The 18933-nt window shown below is 45.7% G+C and overlaps 1 protein-coding gene across 1 annotated transcript in view; it reads right to left on the bottom strand.

Moving 5' to 3' along the window:
- Positions 1-556: 556 nt before the first annotated feature.
- The window catches only part of MAP3K3 (mitogen-activated protein kinase kinase kinase 3), a 53026-nt gene continuing 34649 nt past the window's right edge, over positions 557-18933 (bottom strand). Inside the window, exons 10-17 of the mRNA XM_084615997.1 lie at positions 18542-18609; positions 18163-18255; positions 16913-17104; positions 14830-14978; positions 12826-12957; positions 10861-10990; positions 7822-7999; positions 557-5488 (exon numbers count right to left, since the gene is read on the bottom strand). Of these exons, the coding sequence (XP_084472123.1) occupies positions 5260-5488; positions 7822-7999; positions 10861-10990; positions 12826-12957; positions 14830-14978; positions 16913-17104; positions 18163-18255; positions 18542-18609 (1171 nt within the window). The 3' untranslated portion in view covers positions 557-5259. The remainder of the gene's footprint in view (positions 5489-7821; positions 8000-10860; positions 10991-12825; positions 12958-14829; positions 14979-16912; positions 17105-18162; positions 18256-18541; positions 18610-18933) is intronic.

Raw genomic sequence — 18933 nt, 5'->3', positions numbered from 1 at the left:
AGATACCATTGTGATGGGGACCACAGAAGTACTTAGAGAGAGGTGCAGATACTCTTCTGTCCCATTCTGTCACCTCCCTTGGAGTTGCAGAAACAAGACGACAGGAAGGGCAGATGCTCACCACGCCTTGCAGTGGCAGGGATTTGGCCAGAGGAGACAGACCAACCAGGCTCCATTACTGGATCCTCGTTCAATGCTTCACAGTAAGGATCTCTCTCCCTCTATCCCCCAGGAGAGTCACTGGGGCAAAACACTTCCTCAGACCAAGCTTGGCCTTGTGGATGAAAGTACGTCAGCACGTGGAGCTGTTTGTAGTGTTGTTGTAGCCATGTTAGGCCTAAAATATGAGATACACAAGGTGGCCGAGGCAATACCTTTCACTGGGACAAGCTCTGTTAATGCAAAGGACAAGCTGAGCTTCAAAGAGCTCTATGAAGCTCGACAGCTTGTCAATTCCATCAGCAGAAGTTGGTCCAGTAAGATATTATGTCACCCACCTTCTCGCTTCCGTTTATAAGAAACGCACATGAGCATTTACATCACCCGAGAAGCCAGCTTTCATATAAATGATAATTTTATTGTAAATAAATGATACATTGGCCTGGCTTTGCACTGCAAGCCCCCGGTCGGTATACATAATCAGATAAACTACTGATTCAAGGTCTTCTGCACAATCCAGGTTAAGACAGTAATATCTCCCTGCTACCCATATGTTGTGTCAAACACGTGGTTACAGACTCCAGAATCCTCTAAACTGCTTCCCAGGCACGTCTCCCTCCCAGCTGGGAAATTCAGACCCATTCAGTGAGATCAGCGCCTAATGGTGCTTGGGATAGACACAGGAGCCTCTGGGAGTTGGTGCCCAAATCCCACTGGGCATTTAGCTCCCTTAGGCCTCTGAAAAAAAACCCAGTCAATTCCCAATTGCAGGGACAGGGCCTGGGTGCTGTACACAGGTTTCAGTTCACATTCAGCCACTTAACTGCCCACAGCAGCTGCAGTGATTAGGCACCAATCACTGGGCATTCGTCCTATCTGCTGTATGGTGCTGGACACCTGGCCTTTGCATACCAGGAAGGAGTTACACAGTGGGGATATACATTTCCTGAGGCATCAACAATTATACAGGCCCTGCTGGCACCTCAGAAATAATGTGCGTCACCAAAGCAGGCACCAATTCCCCTATGGATCAGTTTGTTTTGCTTATTACCAGCAAAATAAAAGGGAACTGCTTTTGTGATCTGCAGCTTCACTGAATCCCTTTGGAATATTTTGTGTCATGCACAGAAGCCAAATTGCTGAAATTTACAGTGACTGGGAGAGAAATCAGATCTACTGGAGAGCAAGTGGATAACCTAGAATGCACAGAATCGTCACACCAAGACCAAAATGCCAATTTTTTGTTTCCTCAGAAGCTCAATGGGTATTAAATCCCCTCCACGCTTGGTTTGTTTCAATGCTAGTTGATTGCATGGAACATGCAGGTGAGGCATTCAGCAATCTCCTTTCTAATGGGGATTTTGCAGATATTTCACCTTAATGATTTGAGGTCTTAACTGTCCCAGGAGCAATGGTTTACTACAGGATTATCCTTCAGCGATTCTAATTCTCTTCATTACTGCAGGACCTTTCACTTGAGGATCCTAGAGCTCATAACAAGCATTGAGTCTCCCTCCCTTCCTGGGAGGAGCAGCTGAAGATGTAAAATGAGATTTGGGATAGTCATAACTGCTTAATTTTAGGCAGCCAAACCCCCTCAAATGGGCTCCACTGTGATTTACACAGCTCTGGCAATGCCAAGAGGCCTTAAAAGAGTGGATATAAATGCAATTGATGCCCACTCTAAGGCCCCTTTATGCTGACCAGGCTTAGTGTAAATGAGAGTCAGTCCTCAAGGTTGCTCCCCTTGGGACAGATTGAGGATCTGAGGTTTCAGTTTGCATGAATGGGGGTGAGTGCTTGACAGGCCCAGTGAGGAACCAAAGGCGGCATTTTGGGTTGGCAGTACTCGTTATAAACCATCAGCAAATTCTCTGCAAAACCAGCTGCTTTTTTTTCCCCTTTTTAAATTCATAAAGGTGTCAAATTTATTTCCCCCTGTAACAGTCGAGTCGATATATATAAAAATCACCAAATATGATCTTTTACGATATAAATAAAAGTATGAGGCATCAATGTTTACATGATGTAAAAAGAGCTAAAAAAGAGCGATATAAACTACATTCATAAAAGTGCATCTCCAAACATACAAGTAATGCTTTGGCTTGTGCCGAACGGGCGGCATTGGGTCAGGTACTGGAATACAAGAAGTCCAAGCTGGCTTACCATGTTCTCAAAGACCGAAGTCCTCTGTCACTGTTCAATTGCAATTTACTCTTCCATTAATAAAAACTGGAATACAAGTGTATACGCAGAGTAGGCACATTTCAGTGTGGGGGGGAGTTCCAGAGCTCTAGATAGGGTCAGAAGCTCTGGCAGGGTAAAGGACTTGGCACGTCAGTCCAGATGCTGTTTGCTCTGCTCCAGAACAGCGTTCCAGGGACACGTATGAGGTAAAAGCCACAACAGATCCTGAGGATTTAGTTGCTTTGAAACGTTAAACAAGTTACACCATTTCCTCAGCCCCCTATTCTATTCTCCCAAAGAGTGATGTGCTGGATAATGAGTAAAGACCACCGAAGCAGGCCTTAGTCAGTTCTGTGAGGACAAGCTGGGTAAAGAGGGGCCAAGGCAGACAGGAATGCTGCATTGGTCCTCACAGCTGCTGTACACCTGCAAGTTAAATTCTGAAGCAGGAAAAGGCTCTGATCTTTGGTACATTTCAAAAGGTAAGAGAGCTGGCTGCGAGTGATAAAACCACAGGCTTGAATAATACTGACATTTGCACAATGGAAGGACTACTCAGTCCTACTTCTATTGAGGACATGAGTCCAATTTTTCATTGCCCTGCGCCTTATGTGGTCATTTGCACCAGTGCAAAGCATGTGTAAAATGGTCCCAAAGCAGAGTAGAGTGGAAGTGTTATACCCCCACCCTCCCCCCCACTTTGCACTGGTGCAAGTGATGACAATGCATACGGCAACTAAGAGTGAGGCAGTATGTTTTTAAAAGGGACACTGTCTGGAAAAGTTTGGCTCAAAATCCAGGCTTTTGTAAGGTCAACAGACGTATTTCCATATGAATTAAATAATTTCTGGAAAGACACTTGCAACCCAAACACTGCATCCTTGTGTTAGTGGCTGAGAGCCTGAAAGTGAAACTGACTAGAAACTGATCATAATCACTAGCCTGCTTTCATTGCTTATACATGTCTCTCAGTTGTGTCCATGAAAGACACTTTAGATGACGCCTTTTCAGTTTTATTAACCAGAGGTGTTATTTACTCCTAGGTGAGGAGCCTGTTTAATAAAAACATGACAACCTGCCACAAGTGTGCCTTTAAATGAGGTCTTATTGCCTTCAGTCCTCTATGTCACTAAGACCAGGACTACTAGTGTACCAATCAAAATGCAGCATTTGAGACTAGCAAGCCACCAGTGGCAGAGATATCAGAAGCTTGGTTCATATCCATGGCAAGATACAATCGAGCAGGGGATCTCAAATTTCACTGCACCACGAGCCCCTTCTGACAACAAAAACTACTACACAACCCCAGGAGGGGGCGGGGGCTGAAGCTTGAGCGCACCCAAGCCCCACCACCCCTGGCGGCTGAAGCCAAAGGACTTCAGCCCTGGGTGGGGGCCCTATAACCTGAGCCCCAACACCCAGGGCTGAAGCTGAAGCCTGAGCCATGCTGCCCATGACTCTGGCTTGGGCTTCGGCCACAGGTGGTGGGGCTTGGGCCCCAGCAAGTAGAAAGCCAGCCTGGGTGACCCCATTAAAACAGGGTCCCGACCCATTTTGGGGTCCCGACCCACAGTTTGAGAACCACTGCAATAGAACAAAACAGTCTGTGTATGTTATGCCTCTCTCTTGGGGACCGATCCCATTTTTCCAATCAATTTCAGACAGGCATAACAAATGCTCTTTACCTTTGCCTCACTGACTGACATGTCTCAGTTACAAAAGCTTCTCTACCATGGTTTTTATTTGTTCCGGGTTTTTTTTTTTTTTTTTAAAAAGATGGTGGAAACCTGAAACGAACATTTCCGCATATACCGAAACATGCGGGGAAAGATCACCTTTGGTTTCACCCTAGAACGGCCAGTGAATTAGTGTCCAGCAAACTCCTCCCTATGCAAGAAAGGGCAACTCATTTTCTTCATGTAGCTTTGCCAGTCTGGCCTAATGCAAGTATTTAACCTTTCCCTGAAGTAAGTTCTCTGGTAGCACTGAAATCATCTTTGGTTTAAGGGATTGGTATAAATAGTTTAACCCTTGGAAAGACAGATGCAGCAGAAAGCTGTCCTGCGAACTCTCCCTTCCAGAAGAGTTTTGTTTGGAACAAGAAGTCTTAGGGAGGTACAGTGAGGACACCTTGTCCTGACGCTAGGATAACATTGGCCTTGAAAGTCAAGTATGGACTCCCTACCCTCGCTGGGAGAGCCCTTTAGCATAGGCCCTATAAAGCATGTGTTCTGCTGGAACTTCCTAATTATCCTGACATTTGGATAGCAAAACAACTCCCCCTCCCACCCCGAACCCCAGGGTTCATTATAAAATAATACTATTCACATATTTTCTGAATCAATATTTTCTGAACACCTTCAGATGCTGAATACTTAAGAAGAAAAATATATCATTATATATGGAGCGCATGCTCAATGACACATGGCTTTGCTGGATTCTTGTACTGTAGAAGCCTGGAAAGACCTAGCAGTCTGGAAAACAGAGCGATCCACACTGTAAAGCCCCCTGTGGAGAGCTGGTTTGGGTGGCTGTCGTATGTTTCTACTCTGACCATAGCTCCTCCAGTTCCCACTTTGGTCCAGATTTCTGTTGCCTATGTACATTCAACAAGAAGCTTCCTAGAGCCCTCTGCTTGTGCCTGCAGAAAACATGCAGCCAGCTGCCACCCCACAACAAGATAACAAGGACAAAATGCAGCTCTGTGTTGCACAGCCATTGGCAGAATGAGCATCAGTCCAGCAAAACATACCAGGACCAAGGCCACACCCCGGGTTCCTCAGCATCAGTTGCCAGAGGACTAGGACAGCTGAGACAGCATTTTGAAGACGCAGCTCCACAACTGTCACTTGCATGGTTTCACCAGACAGGGGCATTGAAAGCCCAGAGTGAACGGCTGGCATGGGAGGTAATTCAGTACAGGAGCTGTGCAAAGTGATGTCTGAGCAGCTCTTCGGCTGAAGGTCTCTGCCGGGCTTCCACAAAGATTCGCTTTAGAAAGTCCCGGCAATGTTCCGATATGTGAGAAGGGAGCTGGGGGTTGGTTGGCTGGGTGGCAATTTTGAAAATGGCTGCCATGGCTTCATATTCTGCCCAGGGTGGTTTCTCGGTCAGCATCTCAACGACAGTGCAGCCAAGACTCCTGGAGAAGCAGACAGGAAAAAAATATGAGACAGCTTCATACAATAATGCTTAGCATTTACATAGGAATTCCTGGCAGCAAGTGGTCAGGTACAGCTTTGCTCTGAAAAGGGACTATAAAAATGGCCTCATACTCAGATCTATTCTCTGCATGGATTCCAAACCAGATCTGCTGACAACTGACATCACTACTTTTTACTACTGTGCTGAGAGTCGGCAGCTCTGGGAGAGGGAGCTGGGTTCCATTGTGGCTCACACAGCACCAACAATTTTTTAAGTTACACCTGTGCAGCCTTACGTCCTCAAACTCTGTCCTCAGTTAACACCTGTGCTACCCACTGAAGGCAACAGGTCCACACAGATGCCACTAACAGAATCATTTGACCTTCTGAACTTGTATCACGGGTGCCGGTGCAGAGTAGGATAACACCCAGCTGAACTCTCAGATCCCAGAGGAAGGTTTGCAGGGCTGCAAGATAGAAAAGACCTTTGTATCTGTAAACTGAGTAAATCAGAGATGTGTAATCCCACAAGGCCGTTTTGACAAAATCACTTTTCAGAGTAGAAAGACACTAAGAGCCTTGCTATCCTTGTGTGGAAGGAAAGCTCGTATTACCCCTCATTTTACAGAGAGTCAAATTCAGCAGTGATTTGAAGCATGCGTAGCTCCGGCGACTCCAATGGAAATGTGCTTGTGTATGATGGCAGTGAATTTTGCTCAAGAAGAATTAAGTGACCTGCTCAAGGCCAAGAGGGAATCACCAACAGAGCTGAGCAGTTCCTGGCTTCCAGATCACACTTCCCGCTATTAAATAGGGAAAAATTCCCCATTCATCTTTAAAACTAAACTCTTCTGATCTGTGCTACAAAGAATAAGATGTTTCATCAAAGGCAGATTCCCATCAACCACCAAAGCAGGGGAGGAAAGGAATTAAATCTGATGCATGCACAAGTACCAGTTTCTTGACAAGGTTTAAACCCAACAAAAAAAGTTAACACTGGCTTCCCCGCAGCCTAAGACTTAGTACGAGAGTACAGAAAATGCAAACCATGTGTGCTGATGTGCTGGGGTTTGCTCAAGACCAAGCAGGGATATTTTACTGTTTAGACTGATTTATACCATTTAAGCAGATCCAGTTTCTTTAAGATATTCAGCAAACAGCAGGAATGTTTTTCATGTCAAGTTTTTCCAGCAATAACAAATAACTCACATATTTCGCTATTTAAGAAAAAAACTGGAGAGGCCTGCAGCGATGGCTGACCGCCAAGTGGCTGGATCGGTTACGTTTCTGTGTCTCCTCCATACACATCTACTCAGAGACTAACATGGAACTGGAAAATTCTGACCCCAAAATAACCATCAGGATTGTAAAGCCTGGAGCTCAGCCAACAGCAGCGCCTCTCTGATGGGAATGGACCACTGTCAGCATCAAAAGGAAATTTACAACTGCATCAATCCCGAGAGGATGCACATGTGCTCCATTCTTTCCCAGAGATTCCTAGTTGGGAGAGATCACTGTATACTGGGAAAAATTTTCAGTTACAATTCTGTTAAGTAGTTGTATGAAAAATAATGCAGTCCTCATTTAATTAAGGAGACATAAGCACTGCTTTTACTGGTAACTCTTAAAGCTGCACAACTTAACTATAGCCCTGGCCAGCCCACTGTCTCTAAAAACTTATACTTCAGGGATTTGGGACTGTTAATTCCTCTATTGCGTGAGTACTGTTTCCTGACTTGTGCTAATCCTAATGTGTATACAATTTCCATGTGTCTGTCTGCCAGTTCACCTCAATCCCGACCTACAGCTCCCCTGCTATTCCAGTCTGAGGCATTCCCTCCCCACAGTTCTGTCAATGCACCAAAATCCTAACTTTTGTCTATAACATGCTATGCATGCTTATGGCACTGCAGACAAACTGAAAACAGGACTCTATCCTAAGTTTCTTTCTGTCTAACCTAGATGTGACACAGTTAAGGGATATGGGAAGATGGAAGTACAATAAGAGATAGTCTTGAACACAGACATCTTGATAGCATCTTCCCTCCTGCCTCCACGTGATGATGTAATAGATAGAGGGACCACAGCCTTGCAGAATGGATTTTTGAAGATGAAATTGCACAATACGGTCCACAGCAGCCCTGGGTCTCAAGCTGTGATCAACTAGCCCAAATTGTGTCAAACTCATTTTCATTTTTGATTCAGGCTAAATTTGAATCCAAATCTACAGAGGCAGGGCTGATTCATTAACAACTGACCACATCACCTAGGTCTCAAGAAAAGCTGTGAATCTCTCTATGGAATATAGATAAAGCTCTGAGCAGTTCCTCACCATACATCCGCTTTCCTTCCATAACCCTCTCCGCTGATCACCTCTGGGCTCATCCAGTATGGCGTGCCGGTGACAGAGCGGATACCTGTTCCAGACATGCAGATGGTCTGCAGCCGTTTGCTGGCCCCAAAGTCCCCAAGCTTCACATTCCCAGCAGAGTCACGGAGAATATTGGCTCCTAGAGGGAAAAGAATTCAGGCAGCTGTTGTACAATCCTGCTGTCGGATTTGCAACCTGTAGAGTTTACATCTGATCCAGAGGTACCTGGGTCCAGGATAGGATCTTTCCCAATTAAGGCTCTGGTGACCTGGTATGCCACCATCTTTGTTCTCCAGGCTGCAATCAAGCCATTTGTCAACAACTGCCACTTCAGGGAAAAACACAAGGAAGTGAAGGGGGTGTGTGTGTGGGGTGTGTGTGTGGAAGTGCTGAGTCAGTGTCCTCATTGTTGCAGGGTCTGCAAACAGGTCTGGCAACCTATAAATGGCCCCTCTGGTGTACATAGGCTGAGGCTGTGCACAGTTCTGCTGAAAGGGTTCTTGTCCGAGTACAGGTTTGGTGTATTCCGCTTGCCAGAAAGCAAAGATTAGCAGATGGAACTAATTAGATAACTGAACTCCTGCAATGAACAAGTTAGCCCACGTTACCTGCTTGGAGGTCCTGTTTACCCTGGCCAAAGGGAACTGGCAGATGGTGGCTTGCTATATAGATGTATGCTAGAGGCTAAGGAGGGCCTTTTTCACTCCCTTCAAGCTCACAGTGGGATCTGGAGCCCCTCACTGTCGCTGTCTGATAAACCTTACATATACCTGCTCTGCCTTATGTCAAGTGCCCTCTGTAGGGCAGCCTTAGGTTTGCAGGGCCCTATGCAGAGTATTATAGGGGTCCACCCAGTTTCCTGGAGGAAAGTGTGTAAGTCTGGCATGGAGGATGGGGATGTACCAATGAGTAACCTGCCAGGGAGCACATGTGAATAGCTTTAAGATATGTACAAGACCCAGCATGAAGATGCTGTTTAGCACCAATGGCACACTCATCTTTATGAGCCTAGTAATGATGTGATGAGGCCTTACAGGCCTGTATAGGGTACTCCACCTTCACCAGGATGCTCCCTCACCAGCCCTCCACTGGATAACAGGAACCTGTGCTGACAACTATTGTTAACCCTTAGGAGACTGGCTGGCTCCTAAGAAGATAATACTCGGAACTGGCAGTTTAAGGATTTCGTGGGTCACACAGGACATTAGTGTAGGAGGCCAGAGAAGATGTTCTGCAAGGGGGAGGTAAGATAGGTCAGGACAGCAGCCTGAAGGAAACCCTGCTGTCAGAAGCTGTTGCTGGATCTAGACGTGGTGTTCTTAAGGCATCCTGCCTGTCCACCAATGAGGCGGTAGCAGTTTGGCTAGGCACAGGCTCATCTAGGAGGTAACCGAAAAAGAAGCAAAGTAGGTGACAGCAGGTGGGGAGAGAGGGGATCAGCCAGGAACAAAACCTTGCTTTGTTGGGATGAGAGAGAAAGGGATCAGCAGTTGCAGACGAGGGATTTTAAAGATTATATCTCCTCACAATACCATCCTTATTAGAACCACCAAATGTCAGCTCTTCCAGAAGCTGAAAAGCGGAGAACAGCGCTGTGACGTTGCACTCTGTATGATTTTATGAAAATATGTTAATGAGTGTGAATATAATGTAACTGCAATATGCTTCATGCAAAAGATCTCTTGTAAGGTATCATTACAAAGCTTATAATTTACTGAGCGTGGTCATCCTATTTGTATAAATGTAACACTCTTGTATCTGAAACTAGAAATATGAACTATAACTCTGAGGTCGTATTGTAATTATGCAAAGTGTGGGCCATTAATGGTGGTTTGGAATCTAGATGGCTCCCATCAGCTAGACAATTGACTGTAGATGGCTCTATTTACTTGTAAGTCTTCCTGTATACATGTGAGCTGACAAGTGTGTAAATGAAGTCTTACAGTGACATGTGACCATGTCATCTGAAATGGAATCCATCTTTAACCTGGTGCTTTTCCATTTAGAAGGAAGGGTGGGAACCCTGAGAAGGACAAAGGATTCCCGCCTTTTGCAAAAGATATATAAGGGGGTGGAACAGAACAAAGGGGGCTGCAGTCATGAGAAATCCCCTACCTACCACCTGAGCTGAAACAAGGACTATACCAGGGAAAGGATTGGGCCCAGACTAGGAAGGTGCCCAGTCTGTGAAAGAAGCTTATTGAAACATTTCTGAGGGTAAGATTTCATCTGTATTCAGCTTCTTACTGGATTGGGCTTAGACTTGCGTGTTTTATTTTATTTTGCTTGGTAATTTACTTTGTTCTGTCTGTTATTACTTGGAACCACTTAAATCCTACTTTTTGGGTTTAATAAAATCACTTTTTATTTATTAATTAACCCCAGAATATGTATTAATACCTTGGGAGAGGTGGGGGGCGGAAACAGCTGTGCATATCTGTCTATCAGTGTTATAGAGGGCGAACTATTTATGAGTTTACCCTGTATAAGCTTTATACAGGGTAAAATGGATTTATTTGGGGTTTGGACCCCCATTGGGAGTTGGGTATCTGAGTGTTGGAGACAGGAGCACTTCTTAAGCTGTTTTCAGTTAAGTCTGCAGCTTGTGGGGGACGTGGTTCAGACTTGGATCGGTGTTTGCAACAGGCAAGTGTGTCTGGCTCAAACCAGGCAAGGGACTGAATTCCTAAACTGGCAGGGAAAACAGGCTCAGAAGTAGTCTAGGCACATCAGGTGGCATTCTTAAGGGGGTTTCTGTGACCCAACCTGTCACAAGTGCGTACAGCTCTCCTCTTTCTATAGGTTGCTGATAAAGGTCCTTAACGTGTACTGCTGACTGATCTGGGCACTGAGAAGGCAATCATAAAGGAGACGTCACACCGACAGCTCAAGCTGGAGGCTTCCAAGAGTGTGTTTAGTTTTTAAACAGATCCCAAACATGACATGCAGTCTCCTATATAAACACTCAGCCCCCATCCGAGACCGGCCTGATGCTCTCACCCTTTATGTCCCTGTGCACGATCATGTTGCTGTGAAGGTAGGAGACGCCCTCAAGAATCTGGCGGGTGTACTTCCGGGTCACGTTTTCCGTCAGCGCACCGTAGGCCTTCAGCTGGTCTTTCACTGAACCCTATACCAAAAAGCAAATGGACAAGATTATCTTGGAAATGACAAGCCACAGGATCCGCAGAATCCATTCATTACCCAAGAGTTTGTGCTCACAGCATGGTCAGCTATTCTGAGCTGCAAACTAGCTAAAAAATATGTTTTTCTACCAAGAAGATCTAATCTCTTCAGCTCCTTGTCCTCTGGGGTAGAGGGATCAGACCATCTTGACTTCTCCTTGGTGGCTGATCACAAATAATGATCCTGGGGTAGGATGGAATGTAAAAATACTCTAATCCCTTCAAGGGGACCCAATATCTGGGGTCTGCTTGGATATTGCACAGATCAATGCAGAACTACCAGCTGACAAACTTTTTTTGCCAACAGGATATGAAAATTAAAAAAACAAGTACAGTAACAACTTTGGAATGAGAGAGACTTCAGTAGGACACAGGTTCCATCTCGCTGCCCCAGGCAGTGATAAGTAGGGCTCTATGTCGGTCACAGAGGTCGCAGAAGTCACGAATTCCATGACTTTCTGCAACCTCTGTGACTTCTGCAGCAGCCAGTGTGGCTGACCCTGGGGCCAGCTGCTTAGGTGGCCCTCAGGACAGCTACACCGGCCACTGCTGGAGCGGCCCCAGGCAGCTGGCCCCGGGGGCCGCCCGAGCAACAGCCAGTGCGCCTGGCCCCGGGGACCGCCCGAGCAACGACCCTGGGGGTGGCCAGAGCAGCTGCTGCTCAGCCACCCCCAGCAGCTGGTGCCTCTGGCACCGACCCCCCGCCACCAGCAGCCCTCCGGTCCCCTGCCCACCTGAGCAATGGCTTCCCCCTCCTGCCTCCCTGACTAAATCTGGGGTATTTTTAGTAAAAAAGTCATGGACAGGTCACGGGCCCATGATCTTTTATTTATTGCTCATGACCTGTCCATGATTTTTTACTAAAAATGCCCATGACTAAATCATAGCCTTAGTGATAAAGAACTGAGTGGAGGTTGGGGTCACTCCACCCTTTCTGGCCTTGGGAGGAGGAGTATGAACATGCAGAGCACATGCATGATCCCACCAGACAATCACTGGTTAAGTGATCTCAATCTCCTGCGCATGGGGTGTATGCGCACCAAGAACGGGATCCACCTGTATAGAGACTTGAACACTGTGAGAACTCCAATTTCTCAAAACGTTATCTCACAGATAAAGATCAAGGCGGACCCCCAAGTTTCAATGGTCTCTGATCTGATAGCTTCCCAGATCCTCCAAAACAGTCTCCTTTAACCACCACATAATGTGCACGTTTGTTTCTGATGTTAGAGGCTAGAAGCTATTGTTTCAACACTGAAACTACAGGGGCCATCCCATGGCCCTGCATGTTTTCCAACCAGTGAACTTATCTGTATTCTGGAGGCACCCACAACATGGTATGCGCTGTCCAAACACACAGGAAGAAAGAATCTCTGCCCTCTGAAGAGCTTCCAATCAGATGCAGAGAAAGATTTAAAAATTCATGATCACATTTTTGTTGTATAATAAATCCTCAGTTCGCCCCAACTGTTTGTTTATTGGTTGTCTAATTTCTTGAGGGCTTTGTAGGAAGAGGCATTTAAAGGAAGAGAGATGCATGGCCTTAGAGAGGAGTTGAGGGGGAAGTGTTCCATGCACAAAATATAGGAAGAAGGTGTGGGAGAAATGGGCAAGTTGGTGGCTGAGACTGGAAGTAGGGAGGGGCAGAGCTGTGACAGGCCATCAAGGTTGAACTTAAAATGTTCAGGAGGAACCAGCTGAGAAGATTTGAAGCGTGGGGTGACCTGGTCAGAGTAACAGGCCAGGACAACAATTCTAACTGACGTGTTTGCTCTCTTACCCCAGGCATATACTCCATGAAAATGGTCAAGGTCTTCTCCGCTCGGTCCCGGAGGCAGCCATAATACTGAACAATGCGGTCATGCTGGAGATTCTTCAGCAGCTGGATCTCACACTCCAGAGCGCTCACTTCCTACAGATGTTGAGAGAGCAGGTTAGGTACAGTGCCTAAGGACCACCCCATTTCAACAACCCTTGCCCATGACACTGCCACAAAGCCACTAATTTGACCCCTTGTGTCTGTGGGCTCAGTGTAAATCTATCCTCTGGATGGCATTAGTTAAGGCAGACCCTGGAAAAAGCTAATGTTCTAGCCACTATCAGGTTAATGTTTATTGTGTGAAAAGTTTGTAAGTATGATTGCAGGTGCTTCACCTGTAATAAGGTCTAGCAGAGAGGCACTGCTGTCCAGTGGGCTGAGTACCAGGAACGCCTGGTTTCTAGTCTTGACTATCAACGTCTTACTGCATAGCTTTGGCCGAGCCATTCAAAAAATTAACTATTTCGCCAGCTGTAACATGGGACTAGTCCTTCCTCCCACACTGGAGGGCTGAGGTTTTTAGTTTGTTTGTAAAAACAGTAATTGAATATAAAGCCCTGCAGATGTGCTAGGAATGAGTGTGTAGTATCCCCAGCCCTTTAGATACCAAGATATTTCTTAGGCACCCTTAACCTAAGAATTTCAATCACTGGTTTCCTGACCAGATTTATGCTGGTGAGTTTTACTCAAATTCAAGATTAGGAAGGGATACTGATCTTGTAGGATCTAAAGCATCTGCAACCGCACACAAAGATGCTCTCCCTTATCCTCATCACAGATGTAACAGGGTTTCATAGTACAATGGCAGGAGGGCTATCCAGCAATTTCAGGCTGAATCAGAGATCCTGACTGCACAGGAGACACATCAGATTCTCCCAGAGAATGAACATGCTGATCATTAAAGGTATCAGAGCACAACTGGTCTGTAGAACAGCAGCATGTTCCTCCCCCAAAAGCATTCCCACTGATTCAGTCCTCCACACCCTGCAACAGTTTCCTCTGCCATAGGAAGCTGCCAGATTCCTCTCTCCTATTTATGAAGAAGGTGCATCTTTTCAAGAGGGAGGAACTAGGCACTACACATATAAATGGAATCAGGTTTGGGGTGCCAGCACCTCCAAGACACATTCCAGCCTGTTCTCCCTTGGCCCAGCATGACTGTCTGATTTACAGCAGAGATACGGTGTAAATGAGAGCCCACTATGGTCAGGGCCTCACTTAAATTGGGATCATAATCCCCATTGCTCAGTTAGAACAATTACATCTTCATGGATCAATTCTCCTGCCTCGCAGTGAACTCGCTAGATGTTGGGAAGGTGGCATGTTAAACTGGCAAGGAGTCCCCTGATGGCAATGCACACTACAGTCACGGTGCGGGCACCAGCAAGTTACTCCATTACTCCTGCAGGCCACGTACCCAATGGATTCCTGCTCCCATTTCAACAGGAATGCCGGTTAAAACTGGTCAGAGCCAAGTTCTCACCCTGGATGTACAGTCTTCCTTTTGGCCAAGAAGTTAGATATCCAAGTTCAGGTTGTTTAGAGAATAATAAATCTTTAGAAACTTCTTGAAATGGGTCAGCAAACCCAACACAAGATTTACCATTTTACCCTTAAGGGGGCTTTGTATGTCAAATTGTATGTCAAAATTGTATGTCAAACCCCCAAATGTCTCAGTGTTGGTTTTTCTCATGCACTTCTGTCTAACAAGGCCTAATGGCAGTCACTCGGCAACAAGCCAGTAGGGGATGGTGGGGCAAAAGTAGAGTGAGGAAATAGATTTCAGATTCAAGCTTAAGCTGTTCTCAACACTAACAGAAGAGTGATTTTTAAATGACACCTTGAAGCCTGGAACCCTAGCACAGGCCGCGGAAGATGTTAGCTTTCAGAGAGAGACATAGGCACATTACAAAATCTCAGTGTGCATGGTTAGGTTCGGCAGCTTTGAGGAGTTCTTTCAAATACCTTGCTTGTTTCAGGACTGTCTGGGTCAAACTGGACTTGTTTAGCTGCAAGCTCTCTGCCAGTGTCCACATCGTAGCACAAGTACACACGACCAAAGGCACCCTGTCCCAGAAGTTTCCCTCGTCGCCAGTTTATTGGGGCACTTGGAGCTGCAAACACAATAATAATTTGCCCTGTTACAGTGCTAGTTGAGGATCACAAGGTGCTTTACAAACATCAATTCCTACTACGAAGAGATTTCAATGTCCATTTTACAGATGGGAAGTGACTCTCCTGAGGTCAGTGAGTCAGTGGCAGAACTCTGACTAGAATTCAGGGCTCCAACATGCACTCCTAGACCCCCGCTCTAATCACTGAATCACACTCATGCTAAAATGAATACATGGAACGTAACGAAATGCTGTTGTGAAGTTCCACTTGGAGATTATGTCCAAGTTGTTTCACTGAACTTAGTGATGCTTCACTCCATCAGGGGTTCCACTGAGATAAATCCATTGGAATGCAGCAATCATTTCTGGCCAGGTAAGTGGTGTGTTGCTTTGAAATGCAGCAATTCCTCCCCCTCAGCATCCACTCAAGAGAAGTTGCTATTACCTTAGGGGGGAGAGAGGCGAGTATTAAACCCCTAATCTTGCCACAGTTGCTCCCTGTAGGGAATAAAAAGGAGCTGGGTGTCTTGCTAAGATCACTTCTTTCCTGCTGGAAATGACAAGAAGGATGACACCATTTCCAGGGGTCTTGTCAGAATTCTGGCTAGAGGAGTGTTTTGTGAGGGGACAAAGCCTTTGTTCTGTATAAATAGGAAACTCTGTGTCAGATTCTAATAACTGAGCTCAGTTTTCCACTGAACTACGTATTTTGCAGTTATTTACACCAGCACAGAGTGAGAAACAGGAGTAACACTAAATCAGGGAGGTCATGTTTTATCCCCACTTTGCATCTAATTACAAAGAAAAGCCTGTAAACAAAACATTTTCATTATAAAAACAAAAAAAGCAGAAAGCAACCAGCTGGACAATTTGAGGATGCAAAGAGGCATAAATAATTGACTTTGTTATTGGGAGTCAATGTTTTAAAGAGATACATTTGATCAAGTTAAATTTGCTTTAAACAGTTAAGTTTAGTGACTCAAATTTAGGGGTTAATTTTCAAAGTTACTGCACAAGATTATCTTTGATGCTCTCCACATTCTAACACTTTGTCCTTTCATACCTATTTTTATGAGGAAATAACTTGGATATTTTTATTCTTTACAAACTGAAACATTCCCAAACAAGTCTAGGGTTCTATTAACATGGAAATAAATCTTACCACCAGGAATCACAAAAACAAAAATAATTCTTAATTAGTAACATACTGTAGTCTGCAAGCATCATTCTACATTAGATAAACTGTACTAATAAAATAAACAGCTCTTTAAGAACTGCTTTAAAACCCTGGACATCACCTGGATTCAGCTGATTTCAGATTTTACCTTGTGGCAGAATTGCCAATCTCTGTAATAGGAAAGCCCATTCTTTCAGTGTGAGCTTGCAGCAAACAGCCCACTGCTGGTATGGATCATGGTGAGGGACAGTGCTGGCTATTTTAGGGACTGCTGTCAAAGTATTTTTAAATCCACATGTTCTTATTTAGTGACACTAGAGCTATTTCAGGCATAGCCAGCTATTGGAATTTCTCTTACACAGTCAGATCATAATGTACCAAAATGGGAATTGCTGAACAGTGTGACCAGAACACTAACTGGTAAGCAGAAAACAAGCCTGATATTCTAAGTCTGGACATGGTTTCCTAGTTGGACTCTCACTGGCTTCTCCCACCACAGGTGGGACCTAAAGGCTATCCAGCAGAAGGAGCACCAAGCTCTGAGACCATTTGTTTCTAAGCATCAGGACCAGTCTATCAGAGGAGCCAGAGTAGATGGCCATGTGCATGGCTTTGGAGCAGTTTGTCCTAGTGAAGCTCTTGGACAGATGGACACTAACTCCAGGTCCACTAAATTAAGAGCCTTCTCCCCACATCCATGCTGGCTCCCTTCAGCACCTATTGTCCCAGATTGGCTGCTTTGGCACCTGACACTTACATTTGGTTGGGATGTTCCTTTCCTGCACGGTAAGGGCATTCTCACTGTCAGCACTCCGCAGGCGCCCACGGGGGTCCAGGTACTGCAATGCCAGGCCCAGATTCTCCCCATTGGTGCTCAAGGAGCGGCTTGATGGCACTAGTGTGAATAGGTTCCCTTGGTGCCGCCGTATCCGGGGGAATGTCCTCCGGCCTGAAGATATTAACAACGGGGAAGAGGGAGAGAAGGAGAAAGAAAGTTAAGTGTGCCAAATAACCTAGGCACAAATAGGAAAGCATGGCCAGAGCCTGAGTCCTGGGGGGAAGGGGAAACCAGACATGTGAAATCCACCACAGTGCAGGTCACACACTGAAACATGCACATTCAGAGAGCATGCTACTTGAGCGCAGGACAACTTACCCTGGATCATAACCAAGAGAGATGGGAGGGGGAGTCACCTTACTGCCCTCACTCTGAGGCATACCTCCTCAGCAGCCTCACTAAGCTCCAAACAGGAACTTACTCTTAAATTCAAGCAAAGATTGAGGAGCCTTAGTGGGCAAGCTGCCATGCAAGCTCCGAGGCTTGCTAATGGCCACACAGGCTACAGCAAGAGGATTGAGAGACTGGCTTGCCAGATAACACCCCAGGCTTACAAACATAACACAGCACAAGGGGTAGTTAAGTAGGGTACACAGGCTAAGACCAACTTAATCTCTAAAATTACCCAAGCAGCCAGCAGGTCCTCTAACACACTTATTCCTTCAAATCCATTACTGTCTTACTAAAAGGAAGCTTTAAAGACTCTTTAAAGAGAGCACAGTGAGCCAGACGAGGTATAGCTGGTGCCAAGGATCCACGCTGGATAAAAATAGCAGAGGGGATCCCCAAGGTAGAAGCCTCTTTAGGTTATGGTCTCCAGCCTGTGGCCAAGGTGCTTATTCATCATCCCAGGCAAGGCACTGTTCAGCAGGGATGCCCTCAGAGAGGGAGAACAGAGAGGGAGTAAAGGATGGCCAGCCTGCATTGGTAGGGAAACCTGGAATCACACATGGCAGCAATCATCTTGAGCTACCACCATCATGCATGGCACCAACTGTGTACACAAGGAAGCTGTGTGTGGTGAGGCTCTCCAAACAGAGGAGTTACAGTTGTGCCCTAGTTGTTAAGAGTTTCCCACAGCCACCCAAAGGTGCTGGCTTACCTCTAGAGCTGCTGCCTCCTTCCCCTCCAATTTCAATCCAAGAGGCGAAGGGCTGCAACATACTCACCGTCACTGTAATCTTTGTGTTGCATGGAGACATGGTAGCGCCGAGGGTACGTCCCCCCTTTCCCTGCTTTGTCATAGATTTGATTCTCACGATCTGGTACCAGGTAAGAAGAAGCAGAGGAAGACTCCTTATGTAATGTACACAAGTTCTAATGGCAGCACATTCCACTATCAGCAGGCTTCATAGGAAAAGGTAGTAAATTCATAGCTAGATTGAAAAGTTCTCAAATGTACCCAGCAAACAAGGGGGGATAATCACCAAAAAAACAGAAAATATAAGGAGTGAGACTAATATCTGCACATAATAAATTAGCTACACTAAAGTCAGAACCTGTATTAATATCTATAACAGATGCTTTTTATACTGGGTGCTGATATACCTGAGAATTCCTGTCTGTTGTCGGGGAAGCTTTGCGCTCTGGACATCCGAGATTTCCGAAAAGAAGGGCTATTTAAAAAAAGAGCACAAGCCATTTTAGACAGATATTTACAGCAGTGGACACTGCAATGAATTCAAAGGAAGTTAATTCAGCTCCACATGGGTAAGTGCAGTTTTCAAACCTCTGGCCCAGAAGCAACAGAAAGACAAGATGCTACACAGCAATACGATTGCTGCTGCAGTGATTTATTTCCTGCTTTTGTGCTATGGAAGTGAAAAGTTAAAACCCGGCTAAACCCAAGTTAGCTCGGTTTAATCTCCCCTGCCATCACCCCTGGTGGTCCAGCTTGTGTGCCTAGACTGTTTGCTCTCTGAGATAGAAAGTCTGTTACG

Source organism: Lepidochelys olivacea, assembly GCF_965140295.1.
Source record: "Lepidochelys olivacea isolate rLepOli2 genome assembly, chromosome: 27".
Taxonomy (NCBI): domain Eukaryota; kingdom Metazoa; phylum Chordata; order Testudines; family Cheloniidae; genus Lepidochelys; species Lepidochelys olivacea.
The sequence above is the reverse complement of the archived record's forward strand: the minus strand, read 5'-3'. Positions and strand labels throughout refer to the sequence as shown.